Source organism: Macaca fascicularis, chromosome 14 (genome assembly GCF_037993035.2).
Source record: "Macaca fascicularis isolate 582-1 chromosome 14, T2T-MFA8v1.1".
Taxonomy (NCBI): Eukaryota; Metazoa; Chordata; class Mammalia; order Primates; family Cercopithecidae; genus Macaca; species Macaca fascicularis.
This window is the reverse complement of record NC_088388.1, coordinates 12,759,300-12,781,327: the sequence shown is the minus strand read 5'-3', so window position 1 is coordinate 12,781,327 and position 22,028 is coordinate 12,759,300. Positions and strand designations below refer to the sequence as shown.

Below are 22,028 nucleotides of genomic sequence, written 5' to 3'. Positions count from 1 at the left end.
ACTCGGGAGGCTGAGGCAGGAGAGTTGCTGGAACCTGCGAGATGCAGGTTGCAGTGAGCCAAGATGATGCCACTGCACTCCAGCCTGGACAACAGAGCGAGACTCCATCTCAAAAAAAAAAAAAAAAAAGAAGAAGAAGAAAGAGTATCAAAGGTATGATCAAGGAAAAATCAGATGTTGTCAAGCACATAAAAAACTGGAATGATTATATTTTAAAAATCAACTATTCGTATTAATAGATGGTTGCATAACTCTAAAAATACGCTTTAAATGATTGAATCATATACTTTAAATGTGTGAACGTATGATATATGAACTATATCCTAAGAAAGCTGTTATACTTTTAAAAAATCATCAAAAGAGGCTGGGCTCGGTGGCTCATGCCTATAATCTCAACAGTTTGGGAGGCCAAGGCGGGACGATCGCTTGAGTCCAGGAGTTGGGACCAGCCTGGGCAACACAGCAAGACAGTGTCTCTAAAAAAATAAAATAATTAGCCAAGCGTTTATCACTTCATGGGCTTGGAAATAAAACAAAAAATTAGCCAGGCATGGTGACACGCACCTGTAGTCCCAGCTACTTGTGAGACTGAAGTAGGAGGATTGCTTGAGCCCAGGGGGTCGAGGCTACAGTGAGCTGTGATCGCACCACTGCAGTCCAGCCTGGGCAACAGAGTGAGACCCTGTCTCAAAAAAAAAAAAAAAAAAAAAAATCATCAAAAGAAAACATATTCTACTTCAATAAAAAGTTGTTTTCCCTTAAAGGGAGTTCTTGTTAATAAGAAGTATGTGGTAAACATAACGTGTTTCAGGAGAAGGAGCTGGGCTCTGGAGGTTACCTCTTTGTTTTGTTTTTGTTTGAGACAGAGTGTTGCTCTGTTGCCCAGGCTGGAGGGCAGGGGGCAGTCTCAGCTCACTGCAACGTCCATCTCCCAGGTTCAAGCAATTCTCCTGCCTCAGCCTCCCAAATAGCTGAGATTACAGGCGTGCACCAACACGCCCGGCTAATTTTTCTACTTTTAGTAGAGACAGGGTTTCACCACATTGGACAGGCTGGTCTCGAACTCCTGGCCTCAGGCGATCCGCCCACATCAGCCTCCCAAAGTGCTGGAATTACAGGCATAAGCCACCATGCCAGGCCTGAAGGTCACCTCTTTGGGCCTCAGTTTCCCCATGTGGAGGTAGGAGGGCAGGATGGGAAAGAGCAAAGGATAGGAAATAAGAGAGACCTAGGCTTAAGTCTTACACACCAACTAGAAACTTAACTTCTTTGAGCCTCCATTTCCCCACCTGCAAAATGGGGAACATAGCAGCCACGCTGGAACATTCCATGAACATTTAAATGAGGTAATACATTTAAGTAAGGTATAAAATGCTGAGTAACGTGCCTGGCACGTTAGCTAGCAATCAGTCTCTAGACATTCAGGGGACTAATATCCACTAGCATGCAGAGAAGTTTGTGGTGGTTATAATGAAGTACAATCTATGATGTCCCCAACATGATGGATTTAAAGGCTCAGTGGATATTCCCGGTGCCACCCGCCCTAAAAGCTCATCATCCACAGATCTGAAGAGCTGCCCCCGAAAAGAGAGCATACTCTTCGAAAGGTCAAAGGAGTTAAACAAATATTTTATAAAAAAGGAAATTCAGGCCACCATCAGTGAAAAAAAAATCCCTGTCTTCCTAGAATTTTAAAAAACATAAAATAGATCCAGCAATCCCACTGCTGAGTATTTACCCAGAAGATTTAAAGTCAGTTTGGGGAAGACAGCTGCACTCCTGTGTTCACTGTGACACTATTCACAGTAGCCAAGCTATGGAACCAACCTAAGTATCCGTCAATAGTACTTCATTGTGTGCATATACCACATTTCTTTATCCAGAATGGAATATTATTTAGCCTTTTAAAACAAGGAAATGACAGGCTCACGCCTGTAATCCCAGCACTTTGGGAGGCTGAAGGGGGCGGATCACTTAAGGTCAGAAGTGCGAGACCAGCCTGATGAACATGGTGAAACCTTGTCTCTACTAAAAATACAAAAATTAGCCGGGTGTGGTGGTGTGCACCTGTAATCCCAGCTATTCAGGAGGCTGAGGCACGAGAATCACTTGAACCTGGGAGGCGGAAGTTGAAGTGAGCTGAGATAGCGCCACTGCACTCCAGCCTGGGTGACAGAGTGAGAATCCTCAAAAAAAAGAAAAAGGAAATTCTGTCATTTGCAACAACATGGATGAAATTGGAGGACATTTTGCTAAGCGAAATAAGCCAGACACACAAAGACAACCATTGCAAAATCTCAGTTTTATGTGGAATCCAAAATGATTGAACCCAAAGAAGCAGAGAGTAGAATCGTGGTTACGGAGGCTGGTGGCGGCGAGGGGAATGGGGAGATGATTGTCAAAGGGTACAAAATCTCAGTGGGACAGGAGGAATATGTGTTGTGTTGTGTTTTGGGTTGTTTAGAGACAGTGTCTCTCTGTGGCCCGGGCTGGAGTACAGTGGCATCAGTTGCTGGGAATCAATCCACTGTCCTATCTAAAAGCATCGACTCCAGGCTGAAATCCTGGCTTTACCACCAATCAGCTATGTGAACTCAAGCACAGCACTTCACCTCCCTGGGTCTGTTCCTCACCTGGCACAGGATGACAGGAGTATTGCAGGGGTATAGACACATGAGGTGTCGCGGCACACAGTGGGTGCTCAATGCATGTTAGAGATTACTCTTCTGTAAAACGGACTTAGTTCCCATGTTGTAATTTAAAATAAAGAAGAAAGCAGAGGAAGAGATTAAGAAAGGAGATAAAGAAGAAAAAGGGAGTACAAATAAACAAACACCATCGTGTGTGGCATCATGAGCATGGGACGAGGGTCAGCAGGTCACAGCACAGCTGTACAACCGTGCGCGAGCTGCGTTCCCTCTCTGAGCCTAGCTTTCTCTCATCCGGCCCTTTATAAGTTCTACGTACTGGGGAAGAAGAGCAAGATGGAAGAAAATGGTGGAGACACTCCAGGACCCAGAGGCCCACTTACCTGGGCAGGAAGAGCAACAGTCCCCAGGGAGCAGGGCAGGGTCGGCACAGGCCCGCTGGCAGGAAACCTTCTCGCAGCTCACCTCTCCCAGCTGGGGAAGCAGAAGGACCCCCATGAGGAAGCCCAGAGCATCTTGCCTGCCCTGGGCAGTGCCCTCAAGGGCCTCTTGCACCAGCAGCAGGACCCATGGAAAGATCCCGGGACAGAGGCTGCAGTGCCTGAGCCCTCGCCTGGAGAACAGGTAAAGCCAGCCATGGCAGGACCCCCTTAGGGAAACCACTTCTCCCTCTGGACTTCCACAGAGGGAGAGATGGTCAAAACCACAGATATTCTGGCAGTTAATTAAAGGTGGAGGATGGCAGGAGGATGGACTCATGCCAGCTAAGGGGCTCCATGTTTTGCAAAGGGACAAAAGGCAAGAAGCCGCCCTCTTCTGGGGCCGCTCTTGGGTTCCCAGGCCCAGCTCACCTGGCACGTGCACCTGGTGCAGGGTTCATCATCCAAGGTGAACACCTGGCCATTCGCCACCTTCCTTCCCTCATAGTTGCAGTCTGTGGAGGCGGAGGAGACAGGAGCCCATGAGAGCCAAGGCCTGGCCGGGAGCCTTGCACGTGGGGTAGCTGGTCCCACTCACCTCGGCACACGGGACAGCACTCCCCGTCAGGGTGGAAAGGGTAGGTACAGGTGATGGGGCAGTCCACGGGGGAACAGGCCACTGAGCCCAGCTGCAAGACACAGAAAACACACAAGGCCCTCGGTTCAGGGCAGCTGATGAGACACTCAGGAAAATGCCGCTCCTATAGCCACTGAGTGCTCATCAGAACGATCAACACTGTGGGAGGAGACCATGGTGGGACAGTGGAGCAGTAGGCACATTTTCTCTGTTGGGGTCCATCTTCCCACTAGAATTCAAGCCCCTCAAAGGTAAGAACATGGCCCTGTCCACGGAGTGCATCTGTTAACAGATGCCTGTTGCATGAACTGCCCAGAAAAGATGAGCACCAAAACCCAAGAGAGGAAGATCCAGGGGCCACAGTTCCCCAAAGCCCGAGGCTGAGAACAACTGGGGCCTACGTGCAGTGGATCACTCAGGGTAAGTAGCCCAGGGCTGTTTACATGCACAGGGCTGTTTACCCTGAGTTTCTCAATCTTTCTGCAGATCGTGTCCCTTGTCACGCATGCACTCTGCTGAGGCTCACAGATCACCAAAGGAGTATTGCATCTGTACCCACGCCAGCAAAGCAGTGTCATCCCACATTCAGACCGTCAGCATAATAAGCATTAAGAATTTTTTGCCCGGAGCGGTGGCTCACTCCTGTAATTCCAACATTTTGGGAGGCCGAGGCGGGCAGATCACTTGAGGTCAGGAGTTCGAGACCAGCCTGGCCAACATGGCAAAACTCCGACTCTACTAAAAGTACAAAAATTAGCCGGGCGTGGTGGCACGCACCTGTAATCCCAGCTACTTAGGAGGCTGAGACAGGAGAATTGCTTGAACGTGGGAGGCAGAGGTTGCAGTGAGCCAAGATTGTGCCACTGCACTCCAGCCTGGCGACAGAGCGAGACTGTCTCAAAAAAAATAAATAAAAGAATTTTTTTTTCATCCGTACACAGTGGCTCACGCCTATAATCCAGCACTTTGGGAAGGTGAGGTAGGAGGATCACTTGAGGCCAGGAATTCAAGACCAGCCTAGGCAACACAGCAAGGTTTTTTTTTATTAAAAAAAATATTTTTTATATAAAAATATTTTTTATATAAAAATTTTATAAAATAAACTTTTAAAAAAGAAAAAACTTTTTGCCTGGGTGCAATGGCTCATGCCTGTAATCCCAAAACCTTGGGAGGCCGAGGTGGGAGGACTGCCTGAGCCCAGAAGTTCCATACCAGCCTGAGCAATACAACATGACCCCATCTCTATGAAAAGAACGTTTTAATTAGACAGGTGTGGCGGTAATCCTGGCTGGGTGTGATCCCACCTACTTGGGACGATCGCTTGAGTCTAGGAGTTCAAGGTTGCAGTGAGCCATGATCATACTACTGCACTTCAACCTGGGTGACAAAGCAACACCCTGTCTCAAAAAAAAAAAAAAAAAAAAAAATTTGTTTTCATTCTCCAAAAATTAAATGATACTACGTGACATGCTTTTTCAGACTGAGGGGCAGTATGACTCAGGAGAATACATGTGCATCTCGGAATCACAATGCTAGGGTTCCATTCTCAGTACTTTGATTAACTAGTTATGGGATCTTAAGCAAAGACTCTCTCTGTGCCTTGGTTTTCTCATCCAGAAGAATGAGATGATAAATTCTGGAATGGATTAGCTGAGTGCATGCCTATGAGGGGCCTGGCACACAGCAAGAGCTTGACCATGTGGGTCTATTGAAAAGGTTCCAGTACCAGGTTCTAGGTTTGTACGCTTCACCTCCACCCTCATCAAGAATCCCTGAGACCATCTCTAGTGGGTAACCCGGAAGCAGAGGACTTTGCCAGCCAGGTTTAAGAACATTTATCTGGGCTGGGCATGGTAGCTCATGCCCGTAATCCCAACACTTTGGGAGGCTGAGGTGGGCAGATCACCTGAGTTCAAGAGTTCAGAAACAGCCTGGCCAACATGGCGAAACCCCGTCTCTACCAAAAATACAAAAATTAGCCGTGCGTGATGGTGCATGCCTGTAGTCCCAGCTACTCGGGAGGCTGACACAGGAGACTCGCTTGAACTCGGGAGGCGGAGGTTGCAGTGAGCTGAGATTGCACCACTGCACTCCAACCTGGGAGCCTGGGTGATAAAGCAAGACTCCATCTCAAAAACAAACAAAAAAAATTTATCTGGCCCTGTCTAAAGGGTCACCCTGGGCAGGACTGGAGGGAGCTGACTTCCACCATGAACCAGAAGCATCCCTTGTCGTGGAGGTCTCTGGATTTTGCCTCTGGGATTCAGGAGCCGATGTCAGTTGTGGGGGAGTTTCCAGAGGCGGGGGTCAGATCTGGGTGGTCCATACCAGGCAGATGCAGCTCAGACATGGGTCCAGCACAGACGGGAAGGTCTCGTTGTTATAGAAGATTCTGCCTGTGTAGGTGCAGCCTGCCAGAGAGAGCACGTGCTGAGCACCAGCTGGGAGTGGCCAGGGACCAGGCTCCCCGCCAGGGCCAAGGTCAGAGGCTTATCTGGATAGCAAACGGGAGGCCATGTGCCTCCCCAGGCAGTCACCCTGGGAGTTAGGGAAGGGACGAAATGCCTGTCTGGATTGTCTCAATCGTGTATTGACTTTTTTCCCACCGGATTCAGCAAAAGGATCAAGTGTCTTGTTGGCCTCAGTATTCTCACCCTGGAGAGTGGGGAGATTCGTCCTCTACCTCCTCACCAGGGGGGATCAGGCGGAAGGACTGGAAATACGAGGTGTGTGTGAGGCCCCCCAACTCCTCTCTGCCTTCCAAACTCAGTCAAACCACCAACCCCGCCTGTCCAGAACATTCCCCAACACCACTCCCCTCTCTGATTCCTGACAGCCCCAGAAGCCTGATCTGAGTGATGATGCTATAACATACTGGTAAGTGTAAAAGCAGGTGATGAGATAGTAGGGGAAGCTTTAAAAAAAAAAAATATATATATATATATATATGTAAAATGTACATCTACTAAATGTGTGTGCGCATCACAAAAAGAGACTAGAAGGACATAAACACAAATTTAACAGTCATAATAGGTCCTTGTTACTATTTTTTATTTTTGCTCTCTGTGCTTTTTTCCTAAATTTTCTATAATGGAGTCGGGTGCGTTGGCTCATGCCTGTAATCCCAGCACTTTAGGAGGCCAAGGCAGGCAGATCACCTGAGGTCAGGAGTTCGAGACCAGCCTGGCCAACATGGTGAAACCCCGTCTCTACTAAAAATACAAAAACTAGCTGGGCGTGGTGGTGGGCACCTGTGATCCCAGCTACTCAGAAGGCTGAAGCAGGAGAATCGCTTGAACCCGGGAGGCGGAGGGTGCAGTGAGCTGAGATTGCACCACTGCACTCCAGCCTGGGAGACAGAGCGAGGCTATCTCAAAACAAGTAAAATAAAATAAAATAAATTTCCTATAATAAAACATTACTTCTGAAATCATGGAAAAGGTAAAAATGACTATTAAAAGGCAAAAATGACTATTAAAACTGCTCTCCTCTTGCTGTTTTCCCATTGTCTCACAGGTACAGCTCCTGTACCGCCCACCTGCACTGTAAGTCCTGCATGTCTTCAGATCTGCCTCCAGCACTCAGAGGCGGCCTGACTTGGGCAAATTGTTTTACCTCAGTTTCTTTATCTGTGCAATGGGGTTGTCCCTTGGGGTTGTTAGGACAAGAGATGAAGGTTGTATAGGGCTTAGCGCAAAGGAGCCCGGTGCAGGGTGAACCTGGAGGTGGGACCCCCTGAGATGCCCTGCCCTGGGGGCTGGGGGCGGAGGCAGGGGATTACCTGCTGAACAGTCTGGGCAGCACTGTCCAGGGATCCGGATCGGGTGAGGGCAGGAGTCCACACAGTCTGTTCTCTTGCAGCTCACCGAGCCATCTGCCTGGAGGAAGGAGGAACTTCACCAAGACCCCACCGGTGACACCAGCCCCTGCCTCCCCGCCCTGCAAAAGAAACGGCAATGTAGCAACCTGGCCAAGGCTTGCCCTGAAAGGCACCATGATGCAGCTGAAAGGTGGCAGGTCCCCCTAAAGAGGACCGGTTACTTGGGAAAGGCCATGTGAGCCTTCCAGGAAGTCTACGCATCTTTAAGGAGAAGGAAAGTCAGGGCTGGGATTCTGGTCTCCTCGGCTTCCTGTAGCAGCCAAAGGCTGCACCGTTACCCCCATCCAAATCCTTTCTCACCTTTTCCCTGGAAACCTGGCTCACCGGGAACCTACAGAGTACCATAAAACATTATTTTTAGAAAAAACAATGCCACCAGAAACGTCTATTTCAGAGAGCCAAAGTGCCATACAAGGTTTCTTTTTTTTTTTTTTTTAAGACAGAGTCTTACTCAATATTGCCCAGGCTGGAGTGCAATGGCGCAATCTTGGCTCACTGCAACCTCCACCTCCCTGGTTTAAACGATTTTCCTGCCTCAGTCTCCTGAGTAACTGGGATTACAGGCACGCACCACCATGCCAGGCTAATTTTTTTATATTTAGTAGGGACGGGGTTTCACCATGTTGGTCAGGCTGGTCTTGAACTCGTGACCTCAGATCATCCCCCCGTGTCGGCCTCCCAAAGTGCTGGGATTATACGCGTGAGCCACCGCACCCGGACTCTTTTTCTTTAAAAAAAAAAAAAAAATCTGACAGTTTGAACCTTTTGTATCACTCTCTCGGTGACTGATTATGGGTGCCCGAAATCAGTCATAAAGGAGAAGATAGCACAGGATGGACTTTCCTCCCGACTCTAATTTCAATGAGACGTGTTCAGCTTACAGCTTTTTAACCAACGGCTCATCGAAGGCACTAGAAGGCTGGGCTTCTCCCACATGAAAGTGCACACAAATCACCTAGAGGTTAAAATGCAGTTTCTGAGGGCAGAGGTGTGGGCGGGGCCTTGAAAGCCTGCACGTCTAACCAGGGCTCCCAACGCAGGCGCAAGAGACCTCCTTTTGAGAAATAAACCTCTAAAAGACTCGAAGCTCTTAAAGTAGAAAGGAAAGCCAGCATGTATTAGATTGGTGCCAAACTGCGGTTTTTGCCATTATACGTAATGGTAAAAAAACCCACAATGACTAGTGCTTCAATAATGAGCTAAAAGAGTTGTATTTCTGGCTGGATAGCTATGTTTGCATTGCTGTCCATCTGACTCAAACTCATGCACCTCCTTACCCATTTCTGAAATGGTGAGGTCACACGATTTGCAGTCATGAAGAAAACATTGCAATTTCACAGAAACAGCCTGAACAACTAGGTCTCAGGCTGCCCCACTCCCTCAGTTATCCATGCCTGGGGAAAACCTTCTATGAAGATTCCTAATTCTTACTCCTCATGCCAGCAGCTCCCTGCACATGCACAGTGTGTTACACACACTTTTTTTTTTTTTTTTTTTTGAAACAGGGTCTTTCTCTTTCACCCAGGCTGGAATGCAGTAATGTGATCACAGTTCACTGCAGCCTCGACCTCCTGGGTCAGCCTCAGGAGCTGAGGAAGCGATCCTCCCACCTTAGCCTCCCAAGTAGCAGGGACTACAGGGGCATGCCACTACACGCAGCTAGTTTTTGTATTTTTTTTGTAGAGACAGGGTCTCTCCATGTTGTCCAGGCTGGTCTCAAATTCCTGGGCTCAAGCAATCTTCCCACCTCAGCCTCCCTAAGTGTTGGGATTACAGGCGTGAGCCACCACTCTTGGACATACACACTTTTTTTTTTTTTTGAGATGGAGTCTTGCTTTGTTGCCCAAGCTGGGGTGCAGTGGCACGATCTCAGCTCACTGCAACCTCCTCCTCCTGGGTTCAAATGATTCTCCTGCCTCAGTCACCCAAGTACCTGGGACTACAGGAACCCGCCACCATGCTCGGCTAATTTTTTGTATTTTTAGTAGAGACGGGGTTTCACCATGTTAGCCAGGATGGCCTCGATCTCCTAAACTTGTGATCCACCCACCTCAGCCTCCCAAAGTGCTGGGATTACAGGCGTGAGCCACTGCGCCCAGCCAACCATACGCACTTCTTAAGGCCAACTGCCAAGCACCACGGTCCTCACACATCTACCGAGGGCAGGATAAACTGCGTCCAACCCTTTCTGTGAAAGTGGAACTTGACAGTGCTGGAGGGAGACTGCAGCCAGCCTGAGGCCAGCCTCTGGAGGGGCCAGGACGCTTGTCTCCTCTGGGTGAGGCGGGGCAGCCGGGTAAAGCAGCTGAAGGCGAGCAGGTTGTCATTCACCTGGCAGATGCATAACTCACAGGGGTCACCAGGCGACCAGATCTGTCCAATTGGAAACTCAACCCCATTGTCATCGAGAGAGCAGCCTGGATGAGGACAATGGCAAAGAAAAGACAGTGGGCACAAGACCTAGACTACAACAGCAGCAAGGACAGATGCCTTATGCGCACACACACACACACAAACACTGATATCACTCACACACATCGACACACAAACTTACACTCATACAAATGCACACTTACATATACACACAGATACAACTCACACACACATACTCATACAAATGCACACTTAAATACACACACACAGATACCATTCATGCACAGAGACACACACATACTGATACAAATGTACATTTGCATACACACACAGATACAACACAGACACACATACACGCATACAAATGTACTTACGTACACAGACACATGCACGCAGATACCATTCATGCACAGACACACACACTCATACAAATGCATATTTATATATACACACACACAGATACAGTTCACGGAGACACACATACACTCATACTAATGCACACTTACACATGCACGCAGATACCATTCATGCATACACACACTCATACAAATGCATATTTATACACACACACACACAGATACAGTTCACGGAGACACACATACACTCATACTAATGCACACTTACACATGCACGCAGATACCATTCATGCATACACACACTCATACAAATGCATATTTATACACACACACACAGATACAGTTCACAGAGACACACATACACTCATACTAATGCACACTTACACATGCATGCAGATACCATTCATGCACAGAGACACACACATACACAAATGCACATTTACATACACACACAGATACAACTCACACAAACATACACTCATAGAAATACACTTACATACATATACTCACACACACAGATACTACTCACACAGAGAGACACAAACTTGCACACAGACACACTCAGAATCAAACACTTACATGCATATACACATATACAGACACAACAAACACAAACATGCATGCTCACACAGGCACACACAAAAACACAAAACCAGACACAAACATAAATACCACAGAGACACACTCATACTACACAAAGCAGACACATGCTCATACATAAAGACACATGTACACAGACTCCCACACACAGATACCACTAACACACTGACACACACCCACAGAAAACTACTCACAAGCACAGAAACACACACACAGGCACACACTAAGACATACTACACAACACACAGATACACACTTGTACACGGGCAAAGACACATGTACACAAATTTACACACATTCATACAAATGCACACATACATATACATGCTCACAGACACACACATTACTCACACAGACACACAAACTTACACTCAGACACACTCATACACTTACATGCACACACACACATGCAGACACGAGAGACACATATGCAGACACAAGAGACACAAACATGCATGCTCACACAGGCACACACAAAAACACAGACACATACACACACACACCCCCACAGAGATACACATAGACATACTACACAAAACACAGACACACACTCATATACATAAATACAAAGACACACATACACAGGCTCCCACACGTAGGTACTACTAACACACCAACACACAACCACTCACAAACTCAGACACACACAAACTTATACAGGCACACACTCAGACACACTACACAAAACAGACTCACATTCATACACACGCACACAAACACACACACCAGCAGTCTCAACAGGTGGAGCTCAGCCTCTCTCCCCAGCATCCACGCCCTGCCCTGTGTCGGGGCAGCCCTGGGCCAGCTCACCTGTCGCGGGTGTGGGCTCCTGGCAGGTGAAGCAGCACTGCCCAGGGCCCAGCCGCCACTCTTCTCGGGGGCAGGCCAGCTCAGGGCAGGGCATGAAGGAGCACTCCACCTCCCCATTCTGGAAGAGAGCCCAGGCACAGAATGATGAGGGCAGCGCTCCGCCTGGAGACCATGGAGAGCTAGAGGAGGCTGGCAGGCTGCCATCACCCTCCCACTACTCAAGTGAAACTGACAAAGAAATCTCCAGGGAGCACAACAGTGGGGTGGGGAGAACCCGCAGTCCTTCAATGGGGGCTGGGTGTGAGCCCAGGAGGGCATGCTGGGAATAGGCGTGGTGTCCACCATCTCTCAGCCTCCTGCTGCCATCCAGGCTCCCCACTGTCTTCCACTCTGGCCCCTCCAATCGTCTCTTGGTCCGCAGCCAGAGAACTTTCTCCAGCACAATCTGATCGTATCCCTCCACGCATAAAACCATTCCGCAGCTTGACTGAGTGCAAAGCCCTCAATGCAGCTGGTGGAGCCCTTCAGGACTGAGTCAGGGCAGAGGCTGTCAGTGCCCACCCAGGTCCTGTCTCTGAAGTGCTGCCAGTGGCTGGCGGCAGCTGCATCCTCCAGAGGTGCCTGGATGGTCACTGCCCCCACTCCCTGGGGAACACAGAGAGTCTCTATAACTGACTGGCCCTGGGGTGCAAGAGCCTTGCTCCCCAGCGCGGTCCACTGTCCAGAGCTTCCCAGGGATCAGTGTGAAACCACACCTTCACCCTGCTTCCCTCGCTGGTTTCTCCTGAGAGCACTCCTTTGGTAAGTTGCCTGCACAGGCCCTGCTTCTAGGGAACACAACCCAAGATGCAACCCCGTCCTGCAGCCTTGCTGCCTGCCTGCCTCTCTCCGTGCTCTAGCCAGAATGGCCGTCTCCAGTCCTCCACCCTCTGCTGGGTACAGCAACCTCAGCTCCCTGCCTGATGAGTCCCCACCACCCTCTAGATCTCTACTTAACATCCCGCCTTCCAAAAAGGCATCAGGAGTCCTGGGCCCCTGGCCATCAACCCACCTAGGCTGTGGGCTTCTGGACCAAGGGGACTGGGACTTCCTTGTGCTCAGCTGTGTCCCCAGCACACAGTAGGTGCTCTGTAAATAGCAGTGCTGAAAGATGAAGTTCAAAGAGACTGTGGGAAGGCCTGGGGGATCCCTGTAGTGCCTTTGTTTCCTCAGTTTCCCTGTTGCTATATGGCAGCTCATGTTCTCCTAGTCAAGTCAACCTGAGTAAAGCGCTGTGCCTCGCTCCCCTCCCCATCAATTCCACAGGCTTCGGGACGCTCCACCACCATACCTGGCAGACACAGGTGGTACACTCGTCACCACCCCCACTGAACACGGCCCCGTCCGCGTACCACCGGCCGTGGAAATAGCATCTCACTGCAGAGGAGAAAGGAAGCAGCTCAAGGTCTTTGGGCAGAGGCAGCTAAAGAAAAGGGGGAACAAATGGGTGGGGAGCCCCGGGGCATTTAACACCCACCCACGACACTCCACAGCATGCTCCAAGCATGCTCCATGCCCAGGAACCCAAAGCACTTCTGCCCCTCCAAACCCCAGACACAAAACAAGGGCTGGGGTATGGCAGTTCACGCCTGTAATCCCAACATTCTGGGAGGCCGAGGTGGGAGGATCTCTTGCACCCAGGAGTTCGAGGCCAGTCTGGTCAACATAGCGAGACCCCATCTCTACAAAAACTTTTAAAAATTAGCTGAGTGCAGCAGTGTGTGCCTGTAGTCCTTGCTAATCAGGAGGCTGAGGCAGGAGGATGGCTTGAAACCAGGGGTTGAGGTTATAGTGATTGCATCACTCTACTGCAGCCTGGGCGACAGAGCAAGACTCCATCTCAACAACAACAAAAAATCTGACAAAGAATGAATCACATGTAAGACGAGGTCCTTAACTAAAAAAGGCAGGGGAAGCCCTAAATAACTAAAGAGTAACAGAAAAAAAGAAAGAAAAAGAGACTGTCCCAGACACCTAAGACAAAGGTGCCACGTTAGACAAATGTTGCTACCACCCCCCCTGGAGGCTATGAGAATCTGGGGAGAGCCTTTGATTTGAAGATCCACTCCAGTGAAAAAACAGCCTTAGAAACTGCCCAGGGTCACCTGCTGTTAGAATGCCCTGGGCTCAAATCCTAGCTACACAACTCACCAGGGAATGACTTTGGACAAGACACTTAAAGCTCTCTAAGCCTCAGTTTTCTCATCTGTACAATGGAACTGATAAGGGTTCCTATCTCATCCAGACTACATTGACTATGCAAAAATAAGTCAATTAAAAATAATATAACATTTAAATATTTAGAAAAAAATACTTAAAAAGAACACCAGCTTTGAAATCAGGTAGACCTGAATTCAAGTTCTGCTCCATTACTTAATGGTTGTGTGCCTTTAGGCAGTGACTTGAACTTCCCGAGTCTCAGTTTTCCCATCTATAAAATGGGGCAATAAATAGTACTGCCTTAGAGTGGTGACATAGGGTTTCATGAGATGGAGTTCCGGCAAGTGCCCCACACAGCAAGGGGCACAGGGTCAGCAGGGAACATCCATGACAGTGATGAAGCCATCCCAGGAAATAAAACCTTGTTTTTAACAAAGGACCAACTCATTAGTGGCTAAGGAGAGACCCCTCCCTGCCCTGGGACAGAGCAATGACAAAGGTGGACTGAAACCCAGTCCTGCCTGAGCTGAAGGTGCCTCCTAAGGCAGGGGAAAGCTGGGCTGTGAGTACAGTCTAGCATCAAACTGTTGTACACATAAAAAGTGCACAATAAAAACAGCCACTTTGAAATGCTTCACTTGATCTGAGTTTGTAAAGCAGAAACCAATCTCCTCCCTGACTCCTCCACTCACCCCACGCCGTCGCATACTCAAAAGACAACCTCCCCTGCACACACGAAGAAGCAAAATGTAAAACCAGGCTCTGGGGCTCACGCCTGTCATCCCAGCACTTTGGGAGGCCAAGGCAGGTCGATCACCTGAGGTCAGGAGATCGAGACCAGCCTGGCAAACATCATGAAACCCTGTCTCTACTAAAAATACAAAAATTAGACTGGCGTGGTGGCGGGCACCTGTAATCCCAGCTACTCACTACTCCGGAGGCTCAGGCAGGAGAATCACTTGAACCTGGGAGGCGGAGGTTGCAGCAAGCTGAGATTATGCCACTGCACTCCAGCCTGGAGAGCAAGTCTCCCCCTCAAAAAAAAAAAAAAAAAAAAAAAAAAAAAAAGCAAAATGCAAAAACGGGCTTGGGAGCTCATGTCTGTCATCCCAGCACTTTGAGAGGCTGAAGCAGGAGGACCACCTGAGGCTCAAGACCAGCCTGGGCAACATAGCGAGGTCTACAAAAAATCTAAAAAAAAAAAAGAAAAAGAAAAATGCTCCAAGAGTGTCACTTACCTGGAACACAAGTACAGCAATCTGACTGTGGGGAGGTCTGACAGGGGCCGGGGGGACACTCGGGAGAGATGCAGGACACGTTTCCAGCCTGAGGAGGAGGCAAGAGATGGCACTGGGGGTGCAGGGGTAGAACAGGGCTCATTCCCCATCTCACAGCAGGCCCTTTGAACAGGAAAGCTGCCTAAAGGAGGCCACCAGAAACCTTTAAATGCTGCCGTGTCACAGGGACACATTCCCGGTGTTTATGATGCTGATATGGTTTGGCTGTGTCCTCACCCAAATCTCATCGTGAATTGTAGCTCCCATAATTCTCACACTGAATTGAATTGAATCATGGGGGCGGTTTCCCCCATACTGTTCTCCTGGAAGTGAGTAAATCTCACGAGATCTGCTGGTTTGATGAAGGGTTTCCCCTTTCGCTTGGCTCCCGTTCTCTCTTGCCTTCTGCGATGTAAGACGTACCTTTCACCTTCCACCATGATTGTGAGGCCTCCCCAGCCACATGGAGCTGTGAGTTCATTAAACCTCCTTTTCTTTATAAATTACCCAGTCTCAGGTATGTCTTTATCGACAGTGTGGAAATGGACTAATACATATGGTGTGGTTAGAACACCTCCAGGCCGTAACACACCATTCCAGGAAAAAGGCCAGGGCAGCCCAGCGGGCAGAGCGTGCTCCCTTCCTTATGCAAATATGCCTGGGAGCTCTGGAAGGTACCGGGGAGCAGAGAACAGAGCTGACTCCTGCAGGGAAGGAGACCCCCACACACCTTCCCGTGCATCTGAGTTTTGAATCAGGTGGCTCATATTGGCTAGTCAAAGAATTAAATTTCAAAGTAAGTGTTTTAAATTTGACATTGAGACCAAAGAGCCCCCAGTTTTGGAGTCAGCCACACCTGAGTTCCAATATCTGCTCCTCCCCTATCAACACTTTGGGCCAAGTACATCACATCTCTGAGCCCCATTCTCCCCATCTAAGAAATAGGCTGGAATTGGCGTGTCTCTCGGGGTTTCCAAGGATTACGTGAAATGAGATCATGCATGAAAGCACTTGGGGCTGTATGCCGTGGCTCACGCCTGTAATCCCAGTACTTTGGGAGGCCAAGACGAGAGAACTGCTTGAGCCCAGGAGTTTCAGACCAGCCTGGCAACATAGGGAGACCCTGTCTCTACAAAAAATAAAATAAAATAAATTAGCTGGGGTGGTGGCACATGCCTGTGGTCCCAGTTACTCGGGAGGTTGAGGTGGGAAGATTGCTTTAGCATGGGAAGTCAAGGCTACAGTGAGCCATGATTGCACCCCTGCACCCCAGCCTGGACAACAAAATGAGATCCCATAAGTAAGAAAAGAGGAGAGGAGAGGAGAGAGGAGGGATGGGGGGAGGGGGAGGGGAAGGAGGAGGGGGAGGGGGGAGAAAGGAGAGGGGAAGGGGAGGAGATTAGGAGAGAAGAGAGGGGAGGGGAGGAGAAAAGAGGGGAGGGGAGAAGAAGAGAGGGGAGGGGAGGGGAGGGGAGGAGAGGAGAAGAGAGGGGAGGGGAGGGGAGGAGAGGAGAGGAAAGAGGAGGAGAGGAGAGGAGCAAGAGGAGATGAGCAGAAGAGGAGAGGGGAGGGCAGGGGAGGGGAGGGGAGGGGAGGGGGGAAAGAGAGAAGAGAAAGAGAAGAAAGAAACATGAAAGAAAGGAAAGAAAGGAGGGAGGGAGGGAACTTGGCTGCTGTGCTTTCATGTAGCACATAGGAAGAGTTGGATAAAGGGTGCTGGTGGTTGTCTGCATGCCCGATTTCACACTGCAGCTTCCACCTTTGATGCCAGAACAACAGACATTTAAAGATGGTCATGACCAGGTGCAGTGGCTCATCATTGTAATCCCAGCATTTTGGGAGGCCAAGGTGGGAGGATCACTTGAGCCCAGGAATTTGAGACCAGCCTGGGCAACACAGTGAGACCCTGTCTCTACAAAAAAAAAAAAAAAAAAAAAAATTAGCCGGGTGTAATGGCATGCGCCTGTGGTCTCAGCTACCTGGGACACTGAGATGGGAGGATCGCTCGAGCCCGGGAATTGGAGGCTACAACGTGCTATGACTGTACCACTATAATCCAGCCTGGGCAATAGAGCAAGACCCTGTCTCTAAAATAAAAAATAAAGATGGTCAGAAGGTGGCAGTGAGGGCTGGTGGACAGAGCCCTGACTTTGGGCTCAGAGAGACCTCAAATCCCAACTCTGCCACCTCCCAGCCTCTGTCTTTTCATCTGCAGAATAGGGGCAGTAAAGCTGAGCCTGAAAAGCTGCTGGGAGCCTCAGTGAGGAAAGAGATGAGAAGCACCAACCCTGGGCCTGGCACTCAGTAGATGCTCCTAATCAAATACACGGGACAGCATCTGGCAGGGCAGGCACACAGTAGGTGCTTAATAACTATTCTTGCAGGAGTGAATTTGCCCAAAGCCAAATACTTTTAACAAGCTGGGTTTGGTAATGAGCCTTCTTTCTCCCAAATGTGGAGACCTTTATTGTGCTGGCAAATATTTTGCCTGGAGAGAAAAACAGCCTCCCTGGTGGGAAGTTTCCGAGGGAGTTTCGTCCCCTCCCCTTCCTAAACAGACGACCCTGTGTGCCTGCTGGCTGTCTGCTGCGGAGTAGAAGCCTCCCTGACTCCACCAACCTTCCCGCTTTATACTTCCCTCCCCCTTTTCAATTCTACAGCTTCTAACCAAATTCCACAACCTGAGAATGTTCCCTTCCACTCAACAAGCTCACCTTTAACATCCGGTCTTTTCCCCTTCCTCTAAAACCCCCAAAGGTTAAGAAAACACCCATGAGGCTTTGAGGATCTTGTGACGCTTACCAGACAGACACAGACGGTGCAGTTCTCGTTGGGAGGTGAAAACACGTCCCCTTCAGCTCGGACGACACCACTGTGAAAACAGTCTTTGAAGGACAAATAGGAGGTAAAAGCATCAGACCTCTTCAAAGAGGAAGCTTGAGGTCTCGCTGCTTCTCCATGCTTAATGTACCTGGAACATTCTCTCACTGCCCTAGGTGTCCCAGGAGTGGCAGATTCAGGGTACTCTGACTGTGTGGTCCTGCAAGGATCAGTTGTGGTGGCCCCAGGAGGGTCCATCCCTGTCTCACAAACTCACAACTGTCTGGAGGGCACAGCATTTTCTTCCCAGAGGGCAGGAAAGGCAGCCTGGGTTCAAAACCTGAGGCCAGGCGCAGTGGCTCACACCTGTAATCCCAGCACTTTGGGAGGCCGAGGCTGGCAGATCACAACGTCAGGAGTTTGAGACCAGCCTGGCCAACATGGTGAAACTCTGTCTCTACTGAAAATACAAAAATTAGCCAGGCCTGGTGGTGTGTGCCTGTAATCCCACTACTGGGGAGGTTGAAGCAGGAGAATCGCTTGAACCCGGGAGGCAGACGTTGCAGTAAGCCGAGATCGCGCCACTGCACTCCAGCCTGGGCAACAGAGTGAGACTCCATGTTAAAAAAAAGAAACCCTGGCCCTCCAGCTCCATTAACCAGCTTGGCCCTGGACATGTTCACCTCTCTGGTATCCAGCTGTCTTCACTGCAAAATGAAAACACCACCATGTACCCTGCAGGGAACTTGGAAGGATCCAACACCTGGGCAATAAAGTACCCAATACTTCGCACTCAGGACTCAGCATGTATCGGGGACATAACCCACAACAGTAACTAAGAAAATCAAGCCAGGCACGGCGGCTCATGCCTGTTTTTTTTTTTGAGCCAAGGTCTCGCTCTGTCGCCCAGGCTAGAGTGCAGTGGCACAATCATGGCTCACTGCAGCCTCAACCTCCTGGGCTCAGGTGATCCTCCCACCTCAGTCTCCCAGGCAGGTAGGACTACAGGTACACGCCACCATACCTGGCTAATTTTTTGTATTTTTTGTAGACACAGGGCTAGTCTCAAACTCCTGGGCTCAAGTGATCCGCCCACCTCCGCCTCCCAAAGTGCTGGGATTACAGGCTTCAGCCAGCATGCCTAGCCAAGAATCTGCATTTTAATAAGAGTCCCCGGCTGGACGCAGTGGCTCAAGCCTGTAATCCCAGCACTTTGGGAGGCCGAGACGGGCGGATCACGAGGTCAGGAGATCGAGACCATCCTGGCTAACACGGTGAAACCCCGTCTCTACTAAGAAATACAAAAAACTAGCCGGGCGAGGTGGCAGGCGCCTGTAGTCCCAGCTACTCGGGAGGCTGAGGCTGGAGAATGGCGTGAACCCGGGAGGCGGAGCTTGCAGTGAGCTGAGATCCGGCCACTGCACTCCAGCCTGGGCTACAGAGCGAGACTCCGTCTCAAAAAAAAAAAAAAAAAAAAAGAGTCCCCTTGATCCAAGTGCAGAGCAAGTTTCGAGAAGCTCTGTGAAAGATCTCTGAAGAATTTGGGTCCCTATCCTTCCAGCAATGAGAAGCAAATGAAAAACCATCAGCAGATGGCGGGGGTAGTCAAAAAGGGGACAGAATTTAGAAACAATGACTCCTCCCCCTGTAGGAGGGGAACTGGGGCAGGAGAAGGGGACTGCACAGTGGATTTAAAGAGGCTCAATGAATGACTGAATAAATGAATGAGCAAATGAAGCTGAAAACAATGCCCAGAAGATGAAAAGTCCCCCTTGAGAGATATTACAGCATAAACGGGTGGTTCTCAAAGTGTGGTCACTAGACCAGGCACATCAGTATCACCTGGGAACCTGTTCAAATGCACATGTTCTGGCCCTATCCCAGACCTACTGAATCAGAAGCTCTAGGGACAGTGCCAAGGAAAGTGTGGCTTGGTAAGCCCTCCAGGAGATTCTAATGTACACTAATGTTAAAGAACAGCCTTTTGGCGGCAGGAGGGTGCAGAGAAAGGAAGAGGCAGGGCTATGTCCTTCCCTGGCACCAGCTCTCACCTGTGCATGATGGGCAGCACCCCCCATCTTTGGAGGGAATTGGGTGGGAACAAGCAGCTTCACACCTCACCTTTTCACAGGTCACCTTCCCATCCTAGAAGCACAACCAGGAGTTACAGCCATCACAAGGCCCCAGACTCCAGACCAAAGAAGTTCCAGGGACCCCTAGTACCCACCTTGCACCAGCACTGGGAACATCCAGGCTCTGTCCAGCGACTCCCTGATTCAAGCATGGCTCCCAGGTGCCAGCAGGGAGAGGGCCCTGCTGCCAGCCAGGGGGCCTGAGGGCCCCTGGGTGAGGAAGGGGTCCCCATCACTTCCCCATGAAGGAGTGAGGGGGGTCTGAGGTGCCCCAGCAGTGAGGCAGTAGGCACTGGGGTGGCCATCAGGGTGGACAGCAGCCACACAGGGGCAGAAGGGGAGGATGTGGGTAGTGGTGGGGTGGGAGATGGCAGGCGGGCGGTCCTGACTCCGGCTGGGGGCCCTGGAGCCCCAGAAGGAGGGCTATGTCCTGGGGACAGGGCAGGCCGGCCGGCCTCAGGAAGCAACAGGAGCATCTTGGACGGGTGTTGCCGCGGTTGCAGGATGGCAGATGGGGCCAGCACAGCTTTCGGGAAAGCTGAAACAGAAGCACGGAGGTCTGTTGGGGTGGGCAGCAGAGACAGGAGGCAAGGTTTAGGGAGACCTGGGCTCAGCTCCACCACAAGCCCCTGTTTACCCCCGTGGTCCGCGCAACATTCTACTATGTTTATGGGCACACTGTCGCCCTGCGACAGAGCGAACCACGGAAATGGTTGTCGCTGCAGCCCATGTTATTCTGACTCCTTGTTGGGTTTTATCCTTTTATCATTTAGGAAAAAACAGAAGGGCTGGGGAAACAGTGAAAAGAAGAGGGAAGAATGGATAAAGAAGTGGGAAAAAAAAAAAAGCGAGGAAGAAAGGAGAGTGTTGGAAGTAACAAACAAGATGAACTGAAAACAAGGGCAGACGGAAATAAGGGGGCCTGGCGCCAGGTGGGCGGGGCCGGGGCAGGGCAGGGCCAGGCGCTGAGAGGGCGTGGCTGGGTGCCCGGAGGGCGTGAATGGGGAGGGGACACGCTCTGAGGGGGCGTGGCCAGTCGCCGACTGTAGGGAGGGGAGGGGGACCTCACCTTCACAGGACACGCGGTCAGCTCGGAGCCTGAAGCCAGGTCGGCATGTGCATAGGAAGCTGCCCACGGTGTTGTGGCAGGAATGGTGACAGACTCGCCTCTCCAATGGTCTCCGACACTCGTTTACATCTGCGGGAGAGCCTCGCTGCGGACTGCTGCTTTGTTTGGGGTACCGAGCCCTTCTTCCGCCCATCCCTTAGCTCAGAAGACTTGGGGAGTTTCCCTGCCACGTTCTTACAAGGTCCATCCCTGCCCCAAGGTGCGGGATGTGACTCAGGCAGTTCGGAGCGGGGCTGAAATCTAGTGCTAGTCTCGTTGATAGGTTCACATATCCAGCAGGCATTTAATGCGAGTATCAGACTCAGCCCCAGCACTATGCAGTGGTAATTAATTGCTGCCTGGTGGGGATAAATCCCGCTGAGAAGCTCATCTCCAAACCTTCCACCCTCCCGTTTTTCTTTCCGAAAAAAGTCTCAAAACTCACTGAGCTGCTCAAGGTAGGCTTCGGGACAAATACCTAACTCCGCTAGAACAAGGTCTTTTTTCAGGCCCATGGGACCCCACCTTCAGCCCATGAGCCAAGCTCAAACCAAACATGCCAATCCCTTTCTGGAAATTTCTGCTAATGGGCTGAGAAAACAGGGTCTCCTTCTAAACCAGAGGAACCAAGACATAACGTGCTTTATTTACCAAGGGGAGCAAAGGCAGCCAAGAAAATGGGTGAGCAGAGAGGAATCCTTGGGGTGTATCTGGGAGAGGAGCGGAAGAGAAACATAACAGGATGAAAGTGGCAAATGGCCAGGAAAAG

At 50.1% G+C, this 22,028-nt stretch overlaps 1 protein-coding gene across 47 annotated transcripts in view; it reads right to left on the bottom strand.

Annotated features, from left to right (window-relative positions):
* VWCE (von Willebrand factor C and EGF domains) overlaps positions 1-22,028 on the bottom strand; it is a 37,795-nt gene that overhangs the window by 2,816 nt on the left and 12,951 nt on the right. For 6 of the 47 annotated variants that reach the window (XM_074013483.1, XM_074013484.1, XM_074013486.1 and 3 more), the window contains 13 exons: positions 21,221-21,349; positions 20,247-20,689; positions 20,071-20,164; positions 18,002-18,084; positions 15,161-15,341; positions 13,054-13,139; positions 11,724-11,841; positions 9,916-10,001; positions 7,486-7,582; positions 6,033-6,115; positions 3,666-3,756; positions 3,500-3,582; positions 3,032-3,122 (listed from right to left, as the gene is read on the bottom strand). In XM_074013483.1, coding sequence (XP_073869584.1) covers positions 3,032-3,122; positions 3,500-3,582; positions 3,666-3,756; positions 6,033-6,115; positions 7,486-7,582; positions 9,916-10,001; positions 11,724-11,841; positions 13,054-13,139; positions 15,161-15,341; positions 18,002-18,084; positions 20,071-20,164; positions 20,247-20,689; positions 21,221-21,349 — 1,665 coding nt within the window. The other 41 variants (XM_074013487.1, XM_074013488.1, XM_074013490.1 and 38 more) reach the window with 29 other exon arrangements.